The sequence below is a fragment of the Lotus japonicus genome, chromosome 3 (genome assembly GCF_012489685.1).
Source record: "Lotus japonicus ecotype B-129 chromosome 3, LjGifu_v1.2".
In the NCBI taxonomy this organism is placed as follows: domain Eukaryota; kingdom Viridiplantae; phylum Streptophyta; class Magnoliopsida; order Fabales; family Fabaceae; genus Lotus; species Lotus japonicus.
In genome coordinates, this window is record NC_080043.1 from 5,581,458 (window position 1) to 5,600,078 (window position 18,621).

Here is an 18,621-nt window from a genome sequence, read left to right on the forward strand (position 1 = left end):
TCCTCTTCGGACTTATCAAAATTTGTGATGTTTTCTGCAACTTTCTCATCCTTTTAGCTGAAAAATATCACTTGACTAAAGAGAATGCAGTGTATACTTTTCAGAAACCCACAACTATTAAGTATAGGAACTATGACTAAAGATTAGAAGCTACAAAACAAGAGGCAAATATGACTGACAAATAAGACATTACTTGATACTTTTTTTTCTGAGCAAAGGAAGAGAACAAGTGAAACCAACCTGAAATCCCAGCAGTGCAGCAAACAAGGATGAAGATCATGCTACAAAGGCCCACGCAATACCAAGAATGTAAACCCATCACTCTGTAATTAACTTGTACCAAATCACAGTTACCAGTAAAGGAAAAGCAAAGTGGCAATTTGATGCACCCCTAGTTGATATTGGTGAATAAAAAAATCTAAATACTTACAACTATAGAGTTGAGCTAGGAAGCCCCGGAGATATGTGTTCCAAACAAAAATTGATGAATAAACTTATCTTCAACTCAACAATTTGGAACACATATTGCCACAACTCCAAGGCTTCCAAGTGGGATATAGGAGGGCCCGTGTAGCGACTCTAAGAGGGCTCGCGTAGCGACTCTGATAGGCTTCTAATCTTCATTATCCACCAACTGAATAAAGAGGCGCTCCATGCACAACACAAACAAATAAGGAGACATTGAGTCCCCTTGTCTAAGACCTCTTCCCGACTTGAATGTAGGAAGACGAACTCCATTCAATAAAATCGAAAGTTGGGAGGAACTAAAACAACACATAATTAAATCAAGTACATTTGTTGGGAGATCAAACAAAGTCAAAGTCTCCCTAAGATACAACCAAAAGACGATATTATAAGCTTTCTTCAAATCAATTGTGAATTTTAGAGTTCCTTTTCTTATAAGGAGATGTTGTTGTGGACATGTGACGAACTACTTTTTGGTGATAACAACAATTGTTGTGGACTGTGGTGGTGGTGGTTAAGGGCGGTGACAATGGGTAATGTGATTGTTGTGGACTGTGGTGGTGGTGGTTAAGGGCAGTGACAATGGGTAATGTGATGACGTTACATATTATTGAAACTAAAAAGTAAAAACAATAATCATAAAATCATAGTATTTTATAGTTTTACAATTGAGTAAACAACCATATTGGTCCATGGTTGTGTATAGCGGTGATGGAATGGTCCTCAGCTTTTAAAAATGGTCGTTTTTAATCCTTGAATGTGTCGACGTCGGTCAAGTTAGTCATTTTTTCAATTTTCCGTTGGTCCCTGAGAAGGAAAATGCCAAATGTCACATTTTTTACATGTTGGCATCCTACGTGGCTCTCCAACGGTCAAAATGATAGTAAATAAACACATTCGGGGACCAAAATGACGGTTTACTCCAAAAAAAATCACTTAACCATTATCTTCAACCTCATCTTCATCTTCATCCTCAATCTCACATTCTTCTTTCATCATTTTCAGAAAACAAACACAAAATCCCCAAATCTTCATCTCCATCATCTTTTTCCATATTCAACCATTAAACTTTAAAAACCAAAAAAAAAAGTGTTTCTTCACCTTAATGTTACTCATATTCTTATTCTTCATTTTGGCGTCTTTTTATTCATTATTTTTGTTGTTACCATGTGAGCTCGTCCGACTTCCCTCGCCGGAGATCGTTGTTGTCCATACAGGGGAGGTCGTCGTGGATGAGCGACATGGTTTGGATCATCTCGATGGCGCACGCCGCTGGCATCACCATGGGCTCGGTCCCTCCGACGAGCTCACAGGTGGCGAGGCAGAGAACCGGCCTGACCCTCTCCCCGCCGGCGAGGAGGGAGTAGCGCATGGCCTCGTGGATCTTGAGAGGGTCCTGGAGCGAAACGGCGTCGTCGAGGGCCTGGTTAACCTGGGTCGCCTTCTGAATGATGTAGGACTTGAAATTGAAGGTGGGTTTTTCTTCTCAGCCTCCACCGTCTCCTCCTTGGTCATCACTGCCGAAACAGTTGAAGAAGAACATAGTTGGTACCTTTGGGGCTTTGCGGGGATAATTGGCGAAATGGGTATCTTCCTAAGGCCATGGGTAAAAAGTTGGGGATCTGGATCTGGTAGCATGGTTGATCACGAAACTTGGGCGTGCCCATGTGTTGAGATTCACAACACTCATATTGGGGGTTTCTTTCACAGTGATTGTATGAGGGTGTGATTAGCAGTGCATTGGTGTGGGTTGAAATTGAGTTAAGGAAGGATAATGGAAATTGAGGAACTCACTGAGATGTATAGATATGGAAGAATGGGGGTGATAGGCAAATAGAGCAGATAAGCAGTGCCTACCAATGAGATTGTGACCAAGATAGGATCATATAAAATATAATGGGATGTGGGATTAGACGATGAAGTTTTTAAAGTTTAATGGTTGAATAGGGAAAAAGATGATGGAGGATGAAGATTTGGGGATTTTGTGTTTGTTTTCTGGAAATGATGAAATAAGAAGGTGAGATTGAGAATGAAGATGAAGATGAGGTTGGAGATGATGGTTAAGTGATTTTTTTGGAGTAAACCATCATTTTGGTCCCTGAATGAATGTGTTTACTTACTTTCATTCTGACCGCTATAGAGCCACGTAGGATGCCAACGTGTAAAAAAAACATGACATTTGGCATTTTCCGTCTCAGGGACTAACGGAAAACTGAACAAATGACTAACTTGACTGACGTCGACACATTCAAGGATTAAAAATGACAATTTTTAAAAGCTGAGGAACATTCTGTCACCTCTTTACACAACTAGGGACCAAAATGACTGTTTACTCTTTTACAATTAGACTTAGACTGAATAAAAAATAATTTATTCTTCATTTTCATCCAAACACATTTTGTTATCCAAAAGACACACAGTAGTAGTAGTACTTAAACGTAAAAGCAGAATTTATGAGACGGTGAGTGTTCCCCGACTTTCCCATTCTGTCCCGAAGCCGAAGCGTGGTATATCGGACCCAGAACGAGTACACACAAAGAATATTCGAATTTCGAAACGAATAGACTTTGAAAAGCGAATACAAGAAGAAGAAAGATCTGATTGATCATTCCTCCGATTCCGATTCCGATTCCGATGGCCGCTTCTACGGAGGGTTTGGTTCCCATAACCAGAGCCTTCCTTGCTTCCTACTACGATAACCACCCTTTCACTCCTCTTTCCCCCAATGTCGACACCCTCTCTTCTCGCTTGCGTTCCATCGCCGATCATCTTCTCTCTCAGTTCCCTCCAAATCAAGGCTAGTACAGTACTACTTCGCTCATTTTCAATTTCACTAGTTAGCTGTAACTGCCACTTCTTGCTACCTTTCAATTGAAGATCCTAGTTAGTTTTACATTTCCAGGAAAATTATTGAACTGTTTAGTTTTAGTGTTACTTTTTGTTTTGTTCAATTGCAAATGTTTGGTGACAGACTGCGATATAGGAACAGAAGAGAGAGATTGGGAGAAAAATGATGGTGCATGGAAGGTGTTGTTAGTTGTTAGTTTGTTACTGTTAGTTGTTCGTGAATTGGGGCTGGATTACAAAATGTCAGCATGTTTTGATTTTATTTCTTACTGAAAACAACTTTAACTGCATTTTCTGCAAACCTTTGAAAATAGTGTCATTTTTGCTATTGAAAGTCAAAATAGAAAACATTTTCTTGAACCGAACATGCCCTGTGTTGCTAAGAAATATTGGATATCTCAATGCACCTTAGATAAGAATTTTGTATCTTGATATTTTGGTTTTTATGAGTTATATTATTTAGAATAGCTCAAGAGATTCAAATATCAATCAGTCTGAATATTCTATATCTTCAGTATCACTATCTAGCATTTCATACTCAGGCTTAAGATAGTGTAACCGTGTAAACATTGCTAGTTTGCTCTTCAAACTGCTCCTAGGAGTTGTGTAACTTGACTAACATGATTTTTTGTCTTAGAAATAAAGTAAAAGAAAAGATTGTGTATGGTGTTTGCGCCCAGCTTGTATATGGTGTTTGCACCCTTGTCTTTTAACTGTTTTGCTTTGAGTATAATTTTTTTGCTTTAGAACCTTACCTGAGGATTGATATCGCTACAGGGGAAAGCAATTTAATAAATAAAGCTGATGCCCAACCTCCGCATAAAATTGATGAGAACATGTGGAGGAACAGAGAGTACATTGAAGAAACGATTTTCTTGCTTGAAAGATCTAATTGGCCAGAGGCGGTAATGTATATGTTTTAATTCGTTATCTCCTGTCTTTAACTGATTTTTTATGAAGGCATTGTTGTAATTCATGAATACAGAACATGGCAGCTTCATGATTTTCCTTTAATATGATTATTCTAACATTCAATTTTCACTTGATGTTAGTTTTATTTCAAGTTCTTATATAACAATTTAAAGTAAAACAAGTGTGCACATTCTTAGAAAACAGCTATGTTTTGGATGCAGCTGAAACAACAGTCCACACCCGACAATGTTGAACTTGCCACTATGCTTGAGCAGCTGAAACACAAACTTCATAATACTTTGAAGTCCTTGGAATCTTTCCAAATTAAAAATGCTGAACATGTATTTAACACAGGTACTTCCTTGCCTATAACTTGAATTGCTTGTTTCCAATTCTTCTAATTGCATCATATCAAGGCAAAGTTCATTCTGCTTTCTCAAATTTGGCTTTTATTTCTACAGGCTTAGTTATTTTACATTACTTTTCTTAGTGGAAATCATGAACCACCACTATGTCTGTAAGATGTGTATACAGGGGCAAAAGGAGAGACATGAGAAAATTATGGTCGATTTAAGAAGTTCAAGAGAAAGTCTTTGACTTGTAGAGTGCCTCCTACCAAAAACATAAGGCTAAACCTATTTGAAAAAGCAATTTCCTCTATAAGCAAGCTGGAGACTATTTTATTATTATGATTTTTGGTTTGTTCTATAGTTGATTTTAGACAAGTATTAAACAGTACGTAAAAGGTAAAGACACACCAGTAGTGCAAATACTCGTAATTGTCTATTCAAGATAGGGAATCAGTTACATGAGGGTCTATATATAGGCCAACAGAAAAGAATGAGTCTCATAGAAAACTCGTAATGTAAACTACTAGATATACTCTAATAGATACAAAGGTCAATGATGATGCAATGGAACTCTCTTTCCCTCCTCAAATTCCTATTCCAAGTGTAAAACTCCCTCTGTTATTTTTTTTCTTATTCTGTATATAATACTTTCAACTGTTCTATCTAACTAACTGTTGATACAGTTCTTGACTTAGAGTCTATTCTAACCAAGTAACTTCTGATATTTGGGCCAAAACAACTAACGCATTCACTGTACTCTCTAAAGAGAATCCCTCACTTGAGAAGAGGATTCAAATCAGGCAGCTCTAGGGATCATAACGCTCTCTCCTTCAAAAGAGGGAGAAATTGATCATTGACTTCAGTATTGTGTGGTGGTAAAAATGGAGAGTTAGAAATTATTGAAAAATGACAGATTGTGTTAGAAATATAATATAAAACCATTCATGTGTCAAGTGTCTTCACCTAACCGCTTAAGCTTTTAGGGGAGTTGGTTCATGACATGGTATCAAAGCCTATATCACTAAGTGGTCTAGAGTTCGGACCTTGTTGGCCCCTTATTCTAATTGAAAAAATTGAAATTTCAGCGCAAGGTAAGTTGGCCTGTGCATTGTCGATGTTTCAAGCCCAATAGGCTATTGCCTGATGGGGTGTGTTAGAAATATAATATAAAAACATTCGTATCTCTTACTTAATAGCTTAAGCTTTTGGGAATGATGGTTTATAACAATTTGAGTATAACTTGTGGTCTTATTTGTATTTGCACGTATCAAATTATAAATTTGTTAAGATGTGGAGCATAGAAAAAGAAAATCAAGATGAAACTTCCATCGTCTAGGGATTGATCCCCAGATGCCAAAGGCATGAAGGGTAGAAGTGAAGTTAGATATAAAACTACTCTCTAAACAATTTTTACATGCTCTTCAACACCACAATAATTTGAGTGAATATGCTTTATTATATAAATAGACTTAAATTAATATTAACAAATTTCTCTATGACAACTACTGGTTAATGGAAATACCCGAGAGGCGAGAGCAATACATATGCCTACATTTTCAGTTCTCCTTCCCAAGGGATCTTGGAGACTTGGACAACCACTTTACAGTAGATCTTCCTATCTAATAATGATTTCCTATTATTCCCTTATTTCTATATGTAGGTGTTCGCTGTAAGGTGCATGATAGTTTGTTGGAGTTAATGATCTGTCATTTTCATTCGGGGTTTCTTTCTGTAGAATAATATGGACAAGTTAGTATCTAAGTGAAGCAACTCTATGGTTATACATCTGATAGTATATGCTATTATTTTTTTACATGCTTTAACATGAAAGGATATTTTATACGAGAACCGCACACCTCAGTAGTCAGTATGCTTTGCAGGTCATTCTTTCATATTGAGTTTCCGTTAATTTTTGAGATTGAGGTTTCTATTCAACATTTGTGTGATGCATTTAAATTTGTTGACGTGTACTATCAGTGTATTACCTTGCAACTTAGTATCCAGATTTATTATACATATAATGGCTCGTATCATGTCCAGATTCAGTAGTCTAAATTTAGACAGTCGGTTCACTCAAGCTTTTTCCCTCTTTCTCCTCTAACGACAAAAGTCATATGCAGTTATGACATATTTACCTCAAGACTTCCGAGGAACTCTCCTCAGACAACAACGGGAACGCTCGGAGAGGAATAAGCAAGCTGAGGTGGAAGCTTTGATTAATTCTGGTGGTAGCATACAGGATCGATATGCTCTGCTGTGGAAACAACAAATGGACAGGTAAGGTTCCACTCTTGTGTTGCTGGTTGTTTTGTGCATAAATTAATACGAAATGTGTATTAAATAAGTTATGGGTCACAGGAGAAGGACATTGGCTCAGCTTGGTTCTGCAACAGGAGTCTATAAAACACTTGTGAAGTACCTGGTTGGAGTTCCTCAAGTATGGCTATCTTGAATTATCCGTACATGGCTGTGCTAGCCTCGTTTACTTTCTTTTTCCTTTTTGTTTGGCATTTATTTTTTCATGTCTGCCAAAATCAGCCTATCCAACTATTTTTGCCTTATATGTAGCTAGATTTAAAATTTTCCAACTGATGAGGTTAGCTCAGTTCTTCTGGTATTTTTTGTAATGTATATTAGTTTAAAATAAGGTCGGTGTTGGAATATCATACATCTCTCATGTCCTCCTTCCTTACGAGCAGGTTTAGGTTGGTTCATGACTGATATCTTCATCTTGATATTTGTGATCAATCTGTATGCATTTGGGCTGGAATGAAGTTGTTATTTGGATTATTTTGTCTTCAAGTACTGCTTGGTTTACTCATGATTTATTTGTATTCTAAAACTTTTTTCTGTTTGAGTTATAGGTATTGCTTGATTTTACTCGCCAGATCAATGATGATGATGGGTACATAATACTGTTTTTCAGTATTGTTCAATTTTTCTTCCTTCTTATCTGCATGATAATGATGTATAAATAACAATCACGTGACATCTCTTATCTACTGGTAGGCCGATGGAAGAGCAGCGTCATCGCTATGGACCACCATTATACAGACTCACCTCGATGATTCTTTCTATACGACTCTTTCTGTCATTATCATGGGCACGATATGGGGCTAAGAAACTGTGAGATACCTTATATCATTGCTAGTATAATTGTTGCTTTTATGGTTGATTTTGCGAAACATTTTCAGACGTTAACCCACCAAGTAATTGTTTTACCCATATAAGTTCAAAAGTGGGCATTGCTATAGCTGGATATTTAGTCTCTTTCTACATTGGAATATTGGATACACTTTATTTCTTGCATTTTCGGGATACAAAAATATTGGATACACTTTATTTCATGCATTTTTGGTATACAAAATTAGGGTTACATGAATACAATATTGTGTTAGTAGGGAACCCTATCAATAGTGAAACCAAGCCAATTTACATCCGAGTACTCCATAACTTGAGTGTTTCCTTTGCTTAATATAACAATTCATGATCAAGAGCATTCTTAATGTATTTCAAAACTTGTATCATTGCATTATAATGGTCAATAAAAAGAGATTGCACAAAGTGACTCACCACAATGTCTGCAAGGGAAATATCCAATCTACAGATTGCAAGGTGTTAAGATTTTGTATCAACTGAAGATATGGCAATGATAGTCCTAATTCCTTATAAAGGGATTCGTAATTCTATCCTTACGAGGTAGCTTTTGAGGCTTAGTTATTCTACGATAATGTTAGAGCCTATTCTAGATCTGGTCTTAGACCTGAAATTTCGCCTTCATTGCAGACCCATAGCTGGCTTCACTGTGACCACCCCAAAAATTCTGCCTTCATTGCGGGTCCTTATCCGCCTTCACTGTGGACCTATAGCATCTTTCCTTGTTTTCTTTTATTTGTTTTTTGGGTGTAATGATGTTTCAGAATTCATGACTGAGTTTGAAGATTATTTTCATCATGGTACATAACTGTGAATCTTGCTTCTATTTGGTGTCAGCACACAGTCTGTGGGGGGGGGGGATTCTGCTAATATTTTGCCAATATTTAGAGAGATTGGAGCAAATTTTCGGTCCTCAATGAGTATTGCTCATTTGTGTTTAAGTGATAGTCTTTCATGATTTCATATAATACATGACCACGTGTCATCATTAGAAGTGAATGAGTATATACTTCTGGAGGAACCTAGATTTTTCCGAGAGATTGAGGGGTTTGTTAGTTTCATTTATAGAAAATGTGGTGTTTCTTGTGTGTTCTTACACCATGAGATGCTCTATTGTAATCCTCTTCTCTCTCTGTATATAATTTAATAGAGAAAAAGAACAAATGACGGTGTTGGAACAAGCCATTGACGTCTACACCTCGGAATTGCAAAGGTTCATGACCTTTATTAGGTACAATAATGCTTGTGTTAATGTTGATCATACTTAATTTTGTGATTAATTGTTAATAATCATGTTAAATTGATGCTTACTTTACATCTGGTTCTTTTACTTCAAAATATAGGTTTACATGTAGAATTTATGGAATTATGCACTGCTTATCATCATTCTTATTTTGGTATTTTGATACTGTGGCTTTTCATAATATAGCTAATTGGGTTTTCAGAACACATACAACTTTTCACACACACACACACACATATATATATATATATATATATATACACATCTAATAGCTTTTTGTAGAGTGAAAAGTTAATATACCATTGCATCATGTAATATTATCTTGATGATCATTTATGCTAAATAATAGATAATTTAGACATTCATGAGTATACAATCTAATAGTTGATATTCACTTACATTTTAAATAGCATACTATATTTCAAAATAAAGTAGTGGGATGAAATGTTAATTAGTTTATGATTTGTATAAAAATTGTATGCTGGATATACTTCAAAAGAATTTTAAATCCAGTGATTAGATTAATGATATTTACCATTTATAAAAGCTATTGAAGGTTGTAAGTATGTTATTTAACTTAAGTGTGAACGGAATTTTTTTTTTCTCACTTCTTTTGCTTGGATTTTTATTCATATTGAATAACTTGATAGTTCTTTTCTACAGTGGGGTATTTGCAAACGCGCCTTTCTTCATTTCTGCAGAGGGTGCAGAAGCAGGGTAAATATCAAATATTGCTTTCTTGTTAATTTATCTGTTTTCAAGTCAATCTTCATGTTCGTCCTTTTCAGGAAAAATGATGACTACAAAGAGATAAGTGTTCCAGCAGGGAAAACTTATGAGGTATGCTTACGAGGCTTTTCAAATTTGTTAACTTGTATTTGTTGATCGTGACGAGTTATTTTGATTTTGCATCTGGCCATCATTTTTACATTTGGGAACCAAAATTGTATCAGTAAGGTACTGGTATGATATAGTTGTCAATCCCAGCTAGCAGGATGGAATGAATCACCCCAGAAGGACCGTAGTGGGATGACCGCTAAAGATTATTTTTACAAGATAATCATGTTGTAAATAACTCGCAAAAATTTCTTTTTTTATAATTTAGTATTACTGTTATCTCATATGAAATTTCCTGTTGAATGAATCTGACTCAGCTGTATTTGTTGTTACTTACAAAAAAAGTTTGCATTGTGCTATTTTTTTTATTTTACAAGGTTTCATGATAAGTTTTGTTTCTCAGGTTTTACTCTCAGTGGACTCCGTTAACTCATACATTGCATGGGATTTTTCATTAGTACAAGGCAAGATTAATATGGTATTGCAATGCTGCTACACTTTTTTTTTCAGAATGTCATGATATTTACTTGGGCTGTAGTGAACTTCCTTTTGTTTATTGTCAGGATATTGGATTTAGTTTGGAGTTTGAAAGTCCTAGTGGGGAAAAGATTGTAAGTTCGAATGTAATTTGCGTTTTATCATCTGTATCATATTCTCACTTGGCTTCTTCAAAAGCATTTCTCATGTTATTCTTCATCAGCCATCTCTGTCTTCAATCTTTAAGCCCCCAACCAGCCTTTTCTTTTTCTGGTGTGTTTTGTTCTCTTTGCCCATGTTTTTATTTTAATTTCTCATTCCATGGTTGCTGATTGGTTACGACACAGCTGATGTTACCTTACGGCCGATACGAGACTGACCAAGTGAGTTTGTCATGTTTGTTGCAGCTTACATACTTTACTAGGGCATTTAATGTGTAAGTACTCATCTTAGATTTTACGCCATATAATTTAGGGGAACTTCTGCACACTAATGGCTGGAAGCTATAAACTGATCTGGGACAACTCATATTCTACTTTCTTTAAAAAGGTATGTAGGCATGTTAGTTCACTGATTCAGTAAGTTGCAAACTTTTAGTATCCAACATGGTCTGGTTACTCAATAGTCAATACTTCCATCTTCTCAGCATGTTAATCCTGTGATGTGAGGCTTGAGGGATGTTGTGTGATTGCTATGTTTCTTTTGTTGTTACGAATTGGCTGATCCTATGAATTTTGACTGTCCACGCTGACATTTCAACTGAGGATTCTTCACAGCATCTTTTCCTATTTGCATTTTATATTTTATTGTTGTGATTTCTTCATGCATTTTACATTTTGGACTCTGTAGGTGATACGGTATAAAGTAGATTGTATACCTCCTGTCACAGAACCAGCGCAGGCCGACTGATTCAAAAATTCCGAAGAAGGCCTTTTGAATGAGGCAGGATTGCTGATTGATTTGCTAGTGCTTTTCATCTTATTAAAAATTGAAGTTCCAATCGCTGATGTCAGAGTTTGATACACATTCAATTTATTCCTGTGAAGGGAAGGGAAAAAGGGAAAGTATTTGTGAACAAAATTAACATATTGTGTAAAATTGTTATACATTTACTCATATCAAGACTGTTGCAAGCCTTCAGTGCACAAATTGCTTGAATAGCAATGTACAAACACAGAAGCATACTGTACCTATTAAGTAATTGAGCATTCAGTGAGTTTATTAAGCAAGCATTACCTTGTACGTGAATGATTTGGGGCACAGAAGAAAATTTGATTGATTGTTTATCGATCAAAGCAAGTGGTGTAAAATTGCACCACTTTTAGGGAGAACCTTGTTTTCATCGACTTAGATGGAAAATTTTCCAAAAGTTTACCCAAAACATAACACCCACAACCCATAATTAAAACTTGGATATGCTTCACACTCCAAAAATATTATTTACATATTCCATTCTTTTTTAATTTATTTTCTAAAAGGGCTTTTTGTCAAAATAATGTATCACACCACACCTTTTATTTTCACATTAACTTCTTTTTCTGGTATCTTTCTCCACCAATGGCCTCCATTTTTTTCAACGATTTATGTGTTCTTTCTCACCGCTTGAGAGTTCTATGATCATGATTTTTGTTATACAAATCTGATTATAAGGGTTTTTATTTTATTTTTAGCCATTCACTTTGTTATCTTCTTACTTTATCTACTGAGAACAAGGTATAGTTACTTTTCTACAACATAAATTCTGGAAGTGTTAACTATTGGATTTGAAACTGGAGTTTTAAAGTTGAGTTAGAGCTTAACTTCAGAGGGACTTGAAACAATGAAACAAACTTAACCTCAAATTAAAATCAGCCGAAACTTGATTATAAAGGAAGCCAAAATTACAATGTAGGAAGCTCAATTACGGGCTAGAGTCGCCAGAAAACTTGCTGAAAAAATTAAGCTTAACTAATCATAGTTCTGATCTCAGTGAGACCAAAGAAATTGGCTCTTTTCAGGAAATACGAATTCCGGGAATATCTTTTAAATTATAAGAGTATTTTTGGGAAAAATAATTACTTTTATTACGGTTTACAAACAACACTTTTGGTGTATGGCAAAAATGATCCCCTAAAACTTTAGTGTCTGTATACAGGTTAATCCTCTACACGGAAAACAATTGAACAAATGTGCTGTGTACAAAGCACAACTGGCAGAGGTCAAGTAAAATTAAGCATGCGCTTTGCAGAAGTTAGCGTGTTCAATAGCAGCATAGCAACCGTCATAGGTCCAACCCCACCCGGCACAGGAGTAACAAGGGATGCCACCTTTACAGCTTCTTCAAAGCATACATCACCTACTAGACGATACCCATCCTCGCAGCTAGGGTCCTGCCACATTTTGTCCTCATACTTGGTTAATTGATATGCAACAACCAAAATATTAAGTGCATCATTGAAATTTCTTCTACAAATGATTCTAAAGACAATCAATTTCAGGAAAAAGCTTTCGCGAGTAGCTTCCAGGTATCAGAATTGATTACGAGGAAATAGATGCTGATCGAAACATGCTATAAAAGTTATCTCAAGTTGGCAACTTGCAACTCACCTCAACAGGAATTGTTCCAACATCAATCACAGTTGCACCATTCTTTATCCAGTTCCCACGGACCAAATTGGGCACCCCAGCAGCTGAAACTACAATATCCGCTTTTGATGTTATCTGTTCAGGGTTTTCTGTAAATGCATGCACAACCGTGACTGTTGCATGGTGTCTCTGCCAACATTAAAAACTATGTTAAACCTTCAGGTAGAAGATAAAAATGTCGAGAAGCTATGCTTTTTAAACGGATTAGAATCCTCTCATGAAAACTTCACATGACATTATCATGCTGAAATTTAGTGTCTATGTCTCTCTTCACATGTATTAAATAAGCGAGACCCTCCCAATATTTATAGAGAGAGATAGCCACAATGTTTCACTAGATATTGTCATGTGACATAAGAGGATCCTAATCCCTTTTTAAACTGAAACACATGTTTACCTGCAATAGCAAGGATGCTGGCAATCCAACAATATTACTTCTCCCAATCACCACGGCTTTCTTCCCCATAATCTTAACTCCAGATCTGATCAATAACTCAATGCAACCCTTTGGAGTGCAGGGAATAAACAGTGGCTCCCTTCCTCTTATGGCAAGATTCCCCATATTCAGAGGATGAAAACCATCTACATCTTTTTCTAGGCTTAGAGCATCCAAAACTTTTTCCTCATTTAGATGCTGTCCCAGACGTTTTGCAGTAAATCAATCACAGTAACATGTGTGATAATCTTTGTTTTTTTATTATTAGATATGAATGTACAGCTGACAAGCAAACTAGTTATCCAGAAAAAAAAAATGACAAAAGAATATTGTAGTAGTACCTGCAAATGATTACCCCAAACAACAAATTTTAGATTAAATAAAATTATTTAGGTCCTATTCTCTCTGCATCAATTAGTTATGCTATCAATACTTGTTTATTCCACATTATCCTTCTTTGGAAGTTGCATCAAACTCTGTCTTCAAAGATACACAGCAGTAGGATGTTTAATTGCTTGTCATACAACTTAGTTTAGCTGGTTCAAGTAGGGGATCTTTTGTCGCTGTTTAAAGATTCTTGGGTATGTAGGTATTGTTTTGTGAGGGGGGAAACCACTGGAAAATGTTGTGAATAGAAGTGAGTGGAAAATGTTGTATGGGTAATCATTATAGACTACAGAGAATACAGAGCATGCCATGTGAGACACAGAAATCGAATCAAGCAACAAATTAAACCAAACCAAAGACAAATAATCAGTAAAAGGAAGAGAAAAGTAATTTAAAAACAAGTTTAATAAAGACAAAAAGAAAACAAATCAAGATAAAAATAGGACATTGCTTTGTTGGAGGTGCAATATAATCAAATCAAAAAGAAAAAAAAAACTATCAAAGGAAGTTCTGAAACACATAAATAAGGAAACAGGTCAGGAAATATAATGAAATCTAGAAACTGCTCTTACGTAACTATCGAAGAAATTCTAATACAATGAAGTTTACATATCATGAGATAATTTTCTAGATATTCTACCCCCAAGAAAGAAAAAAAAACCAATTTTAAGAGATTTCAATGAAGGTTGTTTCAGTACAGAAGACCATAGATCATGCTTTTAACTTTCTTTCATGGTTCATGTGATAAATCATAAGTTACACAGAGGGTTTCCTAAGGTGATTTTAATCCTAGGTCTCTCGTTGAAAAAGATTACTTCACTAGTTGACCATTTCTGAAAAAGCTCTGAGAAGTCTGTGATTGGCCCCCTTTTCTTGAATAATACCGCAACATATCTTAAAATCCATCAAGTTATTGAAAAAGTAAGGATTCAGAAATTACTTGTGGTAGAGGAAGTTGCACAAGAATACCATGAATTGAAGGATCCTTGTTAAATCTCATGACAGCATTTTGAACATCTGTTTCTGCACAATCAGCAGGTAATTCAGTCACCGAAGACTTGATTCCAACTTCCTCACATGCCATTATCTTGTTGCGAACATAAATTTGAGAATCCCTTCTCTCGCCCACCAAAATTACAGCTAATCCAGGAACTTTTCCTAGGTGTTTCTTCATGTGTCTTACCTCATCAGCTATTTTTGATCTGATTTCCGCTGATATCGATTTTCCATCAAGCACCTCAGCCGTCTGCTGATTAACTGTAGTGAACATTATTTTGAATATAGTATCTTAAGGAATAAGATGGAAAGAAGAAGCTAATAAAGAATACATATTAGAAAAAGAAAAGAATGCAAAATTTGAACATTCTATTCATAGGTAAAGCAGAAGAGTTTAAATGAAATTGGAGTGCTACCTAGTTAATCTCTTATTCGTAAGTTGATTGTGATCAATCAAGGGAGTAATCAAGCAGCTAATAGATACTAATGACAAGCTAACATACAGCCTAATAGTTAGTGGCTAGTCAATACAGGCATGCAACTGCAAGTGAACTATTTATTTACATATGTGCCTAATAAACCCAGTATTCCCCCTAAAGTGGGAACATATACTTCATATATGCCGAGTTCCAGTTTTTATATCTTTTGGTATACCAATTTTGGTGAGCTAGCCTTAGTCTTGGCAGTTTCAGGTGAGGTAGTAGTAGAAGGTGCTAATTCCTATATATTAGATAACATATCAGAAGGAACAGGGTATACTGCTTTCGGTAGAAAAGACTCAGACTCCAGAATACTGCTCCCCCCCCCCCCCCTAAAGCTGAGTATGAGTACAAAAAAACACTCTTTCATGATGGACATACAGTAACCATGACTTGAATGGCTACATTCAAACCCCTTCTCGTGAGAAGCATAACCAAGAAAAATACTTCTAAGTTTTAACACTACAACAATCAAATTTGTGGTGATTCTATGGATGTATATGAAGTTATGAACAAAAGTAACATGACCAAAGAGTGATTGAAGATTCTGTTAGCAAAATAGGAACAGAAGAAAAGAACAAAGTCATGAGATGAACATGGCTAACAGTACCAGTCTTTGCTCAAATAAGTAAAAATCTAAACGACTAACAAATAGAATTAACCTTATATAACATCTAAAGATATAATTTAGGAACCAATCAAATAGCAATAAAAGCATAATCAAACAAAGGGAAAAGAAGCTCACAGCTTTTATGTAATGCTGGAATACTCTGACAAGAAGAATTAGGAGTCCAAATGTCAGGCAAGTCCAGAGATGCAAGAGCAGGCGACATTAAAATTTGGTCAAAATGATGGTCTTTTAAGGTATGAAGAAACCTTAATTTTAGTGGAAGATGCTTTTTTAGACACTTCGGCCATGTGACTGCCAACAAACCCATTATACTCTCATCAATGCCGTTACTCCCTGTAGAAATGTTACCATAGAATCAATCATCTCTCCCTCTCAGTCTCTGTTCATATCTAAGGAACATTAACTAGTTGAATCAAAAGAAACAAGCTCATGTACATTTTTGCATGTCATGACATTAATCATATTATACAACAGAAAGACAGTGATTGATGATATTGGTGAATGAAACACCCTCTTTGATCCTAAAGACAATCATCAGAAACAACTTTAGTTTCGGACATGCCCACGAAACATGGTAGCTATACAAATGCATCCCTGGACAATTAAAAGCTGCCCAAAGGCTAAAGCCAGAACTTTTATAATTAAAAAGTACTAGATGAGCTATATCAATCCCCCCACCCCCCCACATGATAGTTTGAAGCAATTTTTTTTTCTTAAACATAGAACTATAAATCTTGTTAATCCATTTGTGGTTTGAAACACTAAGATAAGAGGAAATGTAGAAATGTAATTTCTCTATTCAAAATGAATCAAATTGATACCAGTGTGTGACTTACACTATATATACTAGCGAGTAAACTATATCTAATTATTATACCAGAGAGTAGTTTCACTAACTATATCTAATTAACAGAAAGTAGTTTCACACTTTCACTAGCTAAATTAAATTAACTTCCCTATCTTATACATTATCAAACACACATGAAATGCAGACATAGTGAAAGATTCTCTAGAACAAAATAAATTACATTTAACAGAAGCTCAAGAATTTGAGGGCAAACGAGAGCAACCAGAAGTCGTTTGATACCTTCTTCAATCACAGAACCAACGACGGGCAGCGGTGAAGGGGCAGTGGCGGCGGGCAGGGGATGAGGTGGTCAGCTCGCAGTGTATCATAAACCAAATCTCGTTGTGAACCATGAAAATCAAGCGGTTTAGTTATGTGAAGAAAATAAACTAGTTTTATAGTTAAACCCCTAATTAGTTACCCATTGAGGTTTAACTTGAGTTCAACTTGGTTCTTAAGTGAGATTATGGACATGCCTTATAAAATATATATTCTCCCCTAAAGATTTGACAAAATGATATTTCACATCATTTTCCTTTAAAATATGTTTTTCAACAGAATATTAGAATATGTCATACAATCTTCGGTAATGAATAATATAGACACTGTGAAAAATGAATAATATAGACATAATTAGTGATGAATTTTGTAAATAAAATGTTTTTGTCGCTAAAGTTGTTACTAATTTAATTGTGTCTATTTTAGCGACGAAATTATTTTTCATCTCCAGAATTTATCACTAATACATACAAGGTTTAAGAAATATTTTAGATTCTCGGCAAATTTTGAGATGAAAACATAATCTATCGCTCAAATAGGCGGATTTACATTAGTGACGACTTTTGCAGCGGGAAACATTTCTTTATAAAACTTGTCACTAATTATGTCTTTATTATTCAGATTTTGTGGCGGATTATGATATTTTGTCACGAAAGTTTAAAGGGACTGGGGAGTATATATTTTAAACAAATGCTCAAGAAGCAAGTACAAAGGACTTCAACGAACCACTCGAACATCATATGCGGTTAACGCCAAAACTATGTGACTCTTGTTTTGAGGAGAAATGCTAAAAACTAACTTCAACTCGCCCCACAATGCTTAGTACCTCTCTCCACTGATTGCGCCATTGCTAGAGTTAGGGGCTACTATTCCGGGGGCTGATTCCGACTTGGATTGGTGAACAAGAACTCGACCCATATAACATCAAATTGACAATCAAAACAGTAGGAAACTAGTTAAGTGTGCGCTTGCGGTCTTCCATGTGCTCGACGACGCCCAAGGAGTATCCCTTCAACCAGTCTGTCAGCACGTCTTATCAAGCCGCAAACACGGTGCTCGAGCAAGCTACACCTACACACAATCAACGCAAAACCACAATCGAAGTAGTTGTTGGCCCTCCGGTTAAAAAGGAAACCCCCGAAAACCTCATACCCGGTGGACCAATCCTCATTTCCCATGGCATAACCCTTCGTCATATAAGGAGGACCAAAACATGAACAAAGGTAACGCATCTCTTCAATATTCTCTCACTTGTTTTGCACTTACTAACTTATGCTGCGGAGTGCTAATGCGTAGGAACCCCTGATGCTCAACCACGACGAGGAACCAAACCACCAAGCCATCAGGAACCTCCCTCTCCTCCGATCTCTCCCTCTCCGTCGTCGTCATCTTTCGTCTCCCTTTCAACAAACACCTTACTTGAATGATTTGATTGGATTCTGTCCGATCACTAACACACATTTTTTTTTTGGATAAAAGAAGCAAAGAAAGAAAAACAATAGAAAGAAAACTACTGCCTCAAGAAGGCGACACCAAGGGCGTCGGCACGCAAAGCATGCTATTTTTCTTTCTTTTTAAAAAATGTCTTGATTTTAAAAAAATTAAACCATTCACACCGAGTGTGTTTTTTTTATTTTATGGATTAAAACCATTG

At 36.0% G+C, this 18,621-nt stretch overlaps 2 protein-coding genes across 3 annotated transcripts; one reads left to right on the forward strand and one right to left on the reverse strand.

Annotated features, from left to right (window-relative positions):
• The first annotated feature begins 2,913 nt into the window (after positions 1-2,913).
• LOC130742619 (uncharacterized) lies at positions 2,914-11,516 on the forward strand. Its single transcript, XM_057594720.1, has 15 exons — positions 2,914-3,262; positions 4,090-4,217; positions 4,446-4,578; positions 6,695-6,851; positions 6,933-7,011; positions 7,439-7,479; positions 7,584-7,700; positions 8,881-8,961; positions 9,637-9,690; positions 9,762-9,813; positions 10,214-10,288; positions 10,374-10,421; positions 10,635-10,670; positions 10,762-10,836; positions 11,137-11,516. Exons 1-15 carry the CDS (start codon positions 3,100-3,102, stop codon positions 11,194-11,196), a joined length of 1,299 nt encoding a protein of 432 aa, XP_057450703.1. The 5' UTR covers positions 2,914-3,099; the 3' UTR covers positions 11,197-11,516.
• A 778-nt stretch (positions 11,517-12,294) lies between these two features.
• On the reverse strand, positions 12,295-17,088 carry LOC130742620 (bifunctional protein FolD 1, mitochondrial-like). Of its 2 annotated transcripts, none has more exons than XM_057594721.1 (6): positions 16,929-17,088; positions 15,956-16,174; positions 14,676-14,992; positions 13,310-13,546; positions 12,874-13,041; positions 12,295-12,656 (listed from the first exon to the last, which is right to left on the reverse strand). In XM_057594721.1, the coding sequence occupies exons 2-6, from the start codon at positions 16,146-16,148 to the stop codon at positions 12,486-12,488; spliced, it is 1,086 nt and encodes a 361-aa protein (XP_057450704.1). In that variant the 5' UTR covers positions 16,149-16,174; positions 16,929-17,088; the 3' UTR covers positions 12,295-12,485. The 2 variants fall into 2 exon arrangements, with proteins under 2 accessions (XP_057450704.1, XP_057450705.1); XM_057594722.1 differs by having other exon boundaries at positions 16,870-17,076.
• Between the last annotated feature and the right edge of the window lie 1,533 nt (positions 17,089-18,621).

Coding starts and splice junctions, on each gene's coding strand:
- LOC130742619 (XM_057594720.1), top strand. CDS start 3,100: ATGGCCGCTTCTACGGAGGGTTTGGTTCCCATAACCAGAGCCTTCCTT. Junction 9,814..10,213: donor CAGCAGGGAAAACTTATGAG/GTATGCTTACGA, acceptor TTTGTTTCTCAG/GTTTTACTCTCAGTGGACTC. Junction 10,289..10,373: donor TACAAGGCAAGATTAATATG/GTATTGCAATGC, acceptor GTTTATTGTCAG/GATATTGGATTTAGTTTGGA.
- LOC130742620 (XM_057594721.1), bottom strand. CDS start 16,148: ATGGGTTTGTTGGCAGTCACATGGCCGAAGTGTCTAAAAAAGCATCTT. Junction 13,042..13,309: donor CAGCATCCTTGCTATTGCAG/GTAAACATGTGT, acceptor TAATGTTGGCAG/AGACACCATGCAACAGTCAC. Junction 12,657..12,873: donor TTGGAACAATTCCTGTTGAG/GTGAGTTGCAAG, acceptor AAAATGTGGCAG/GACCCTAGCTGCGAGGATGG.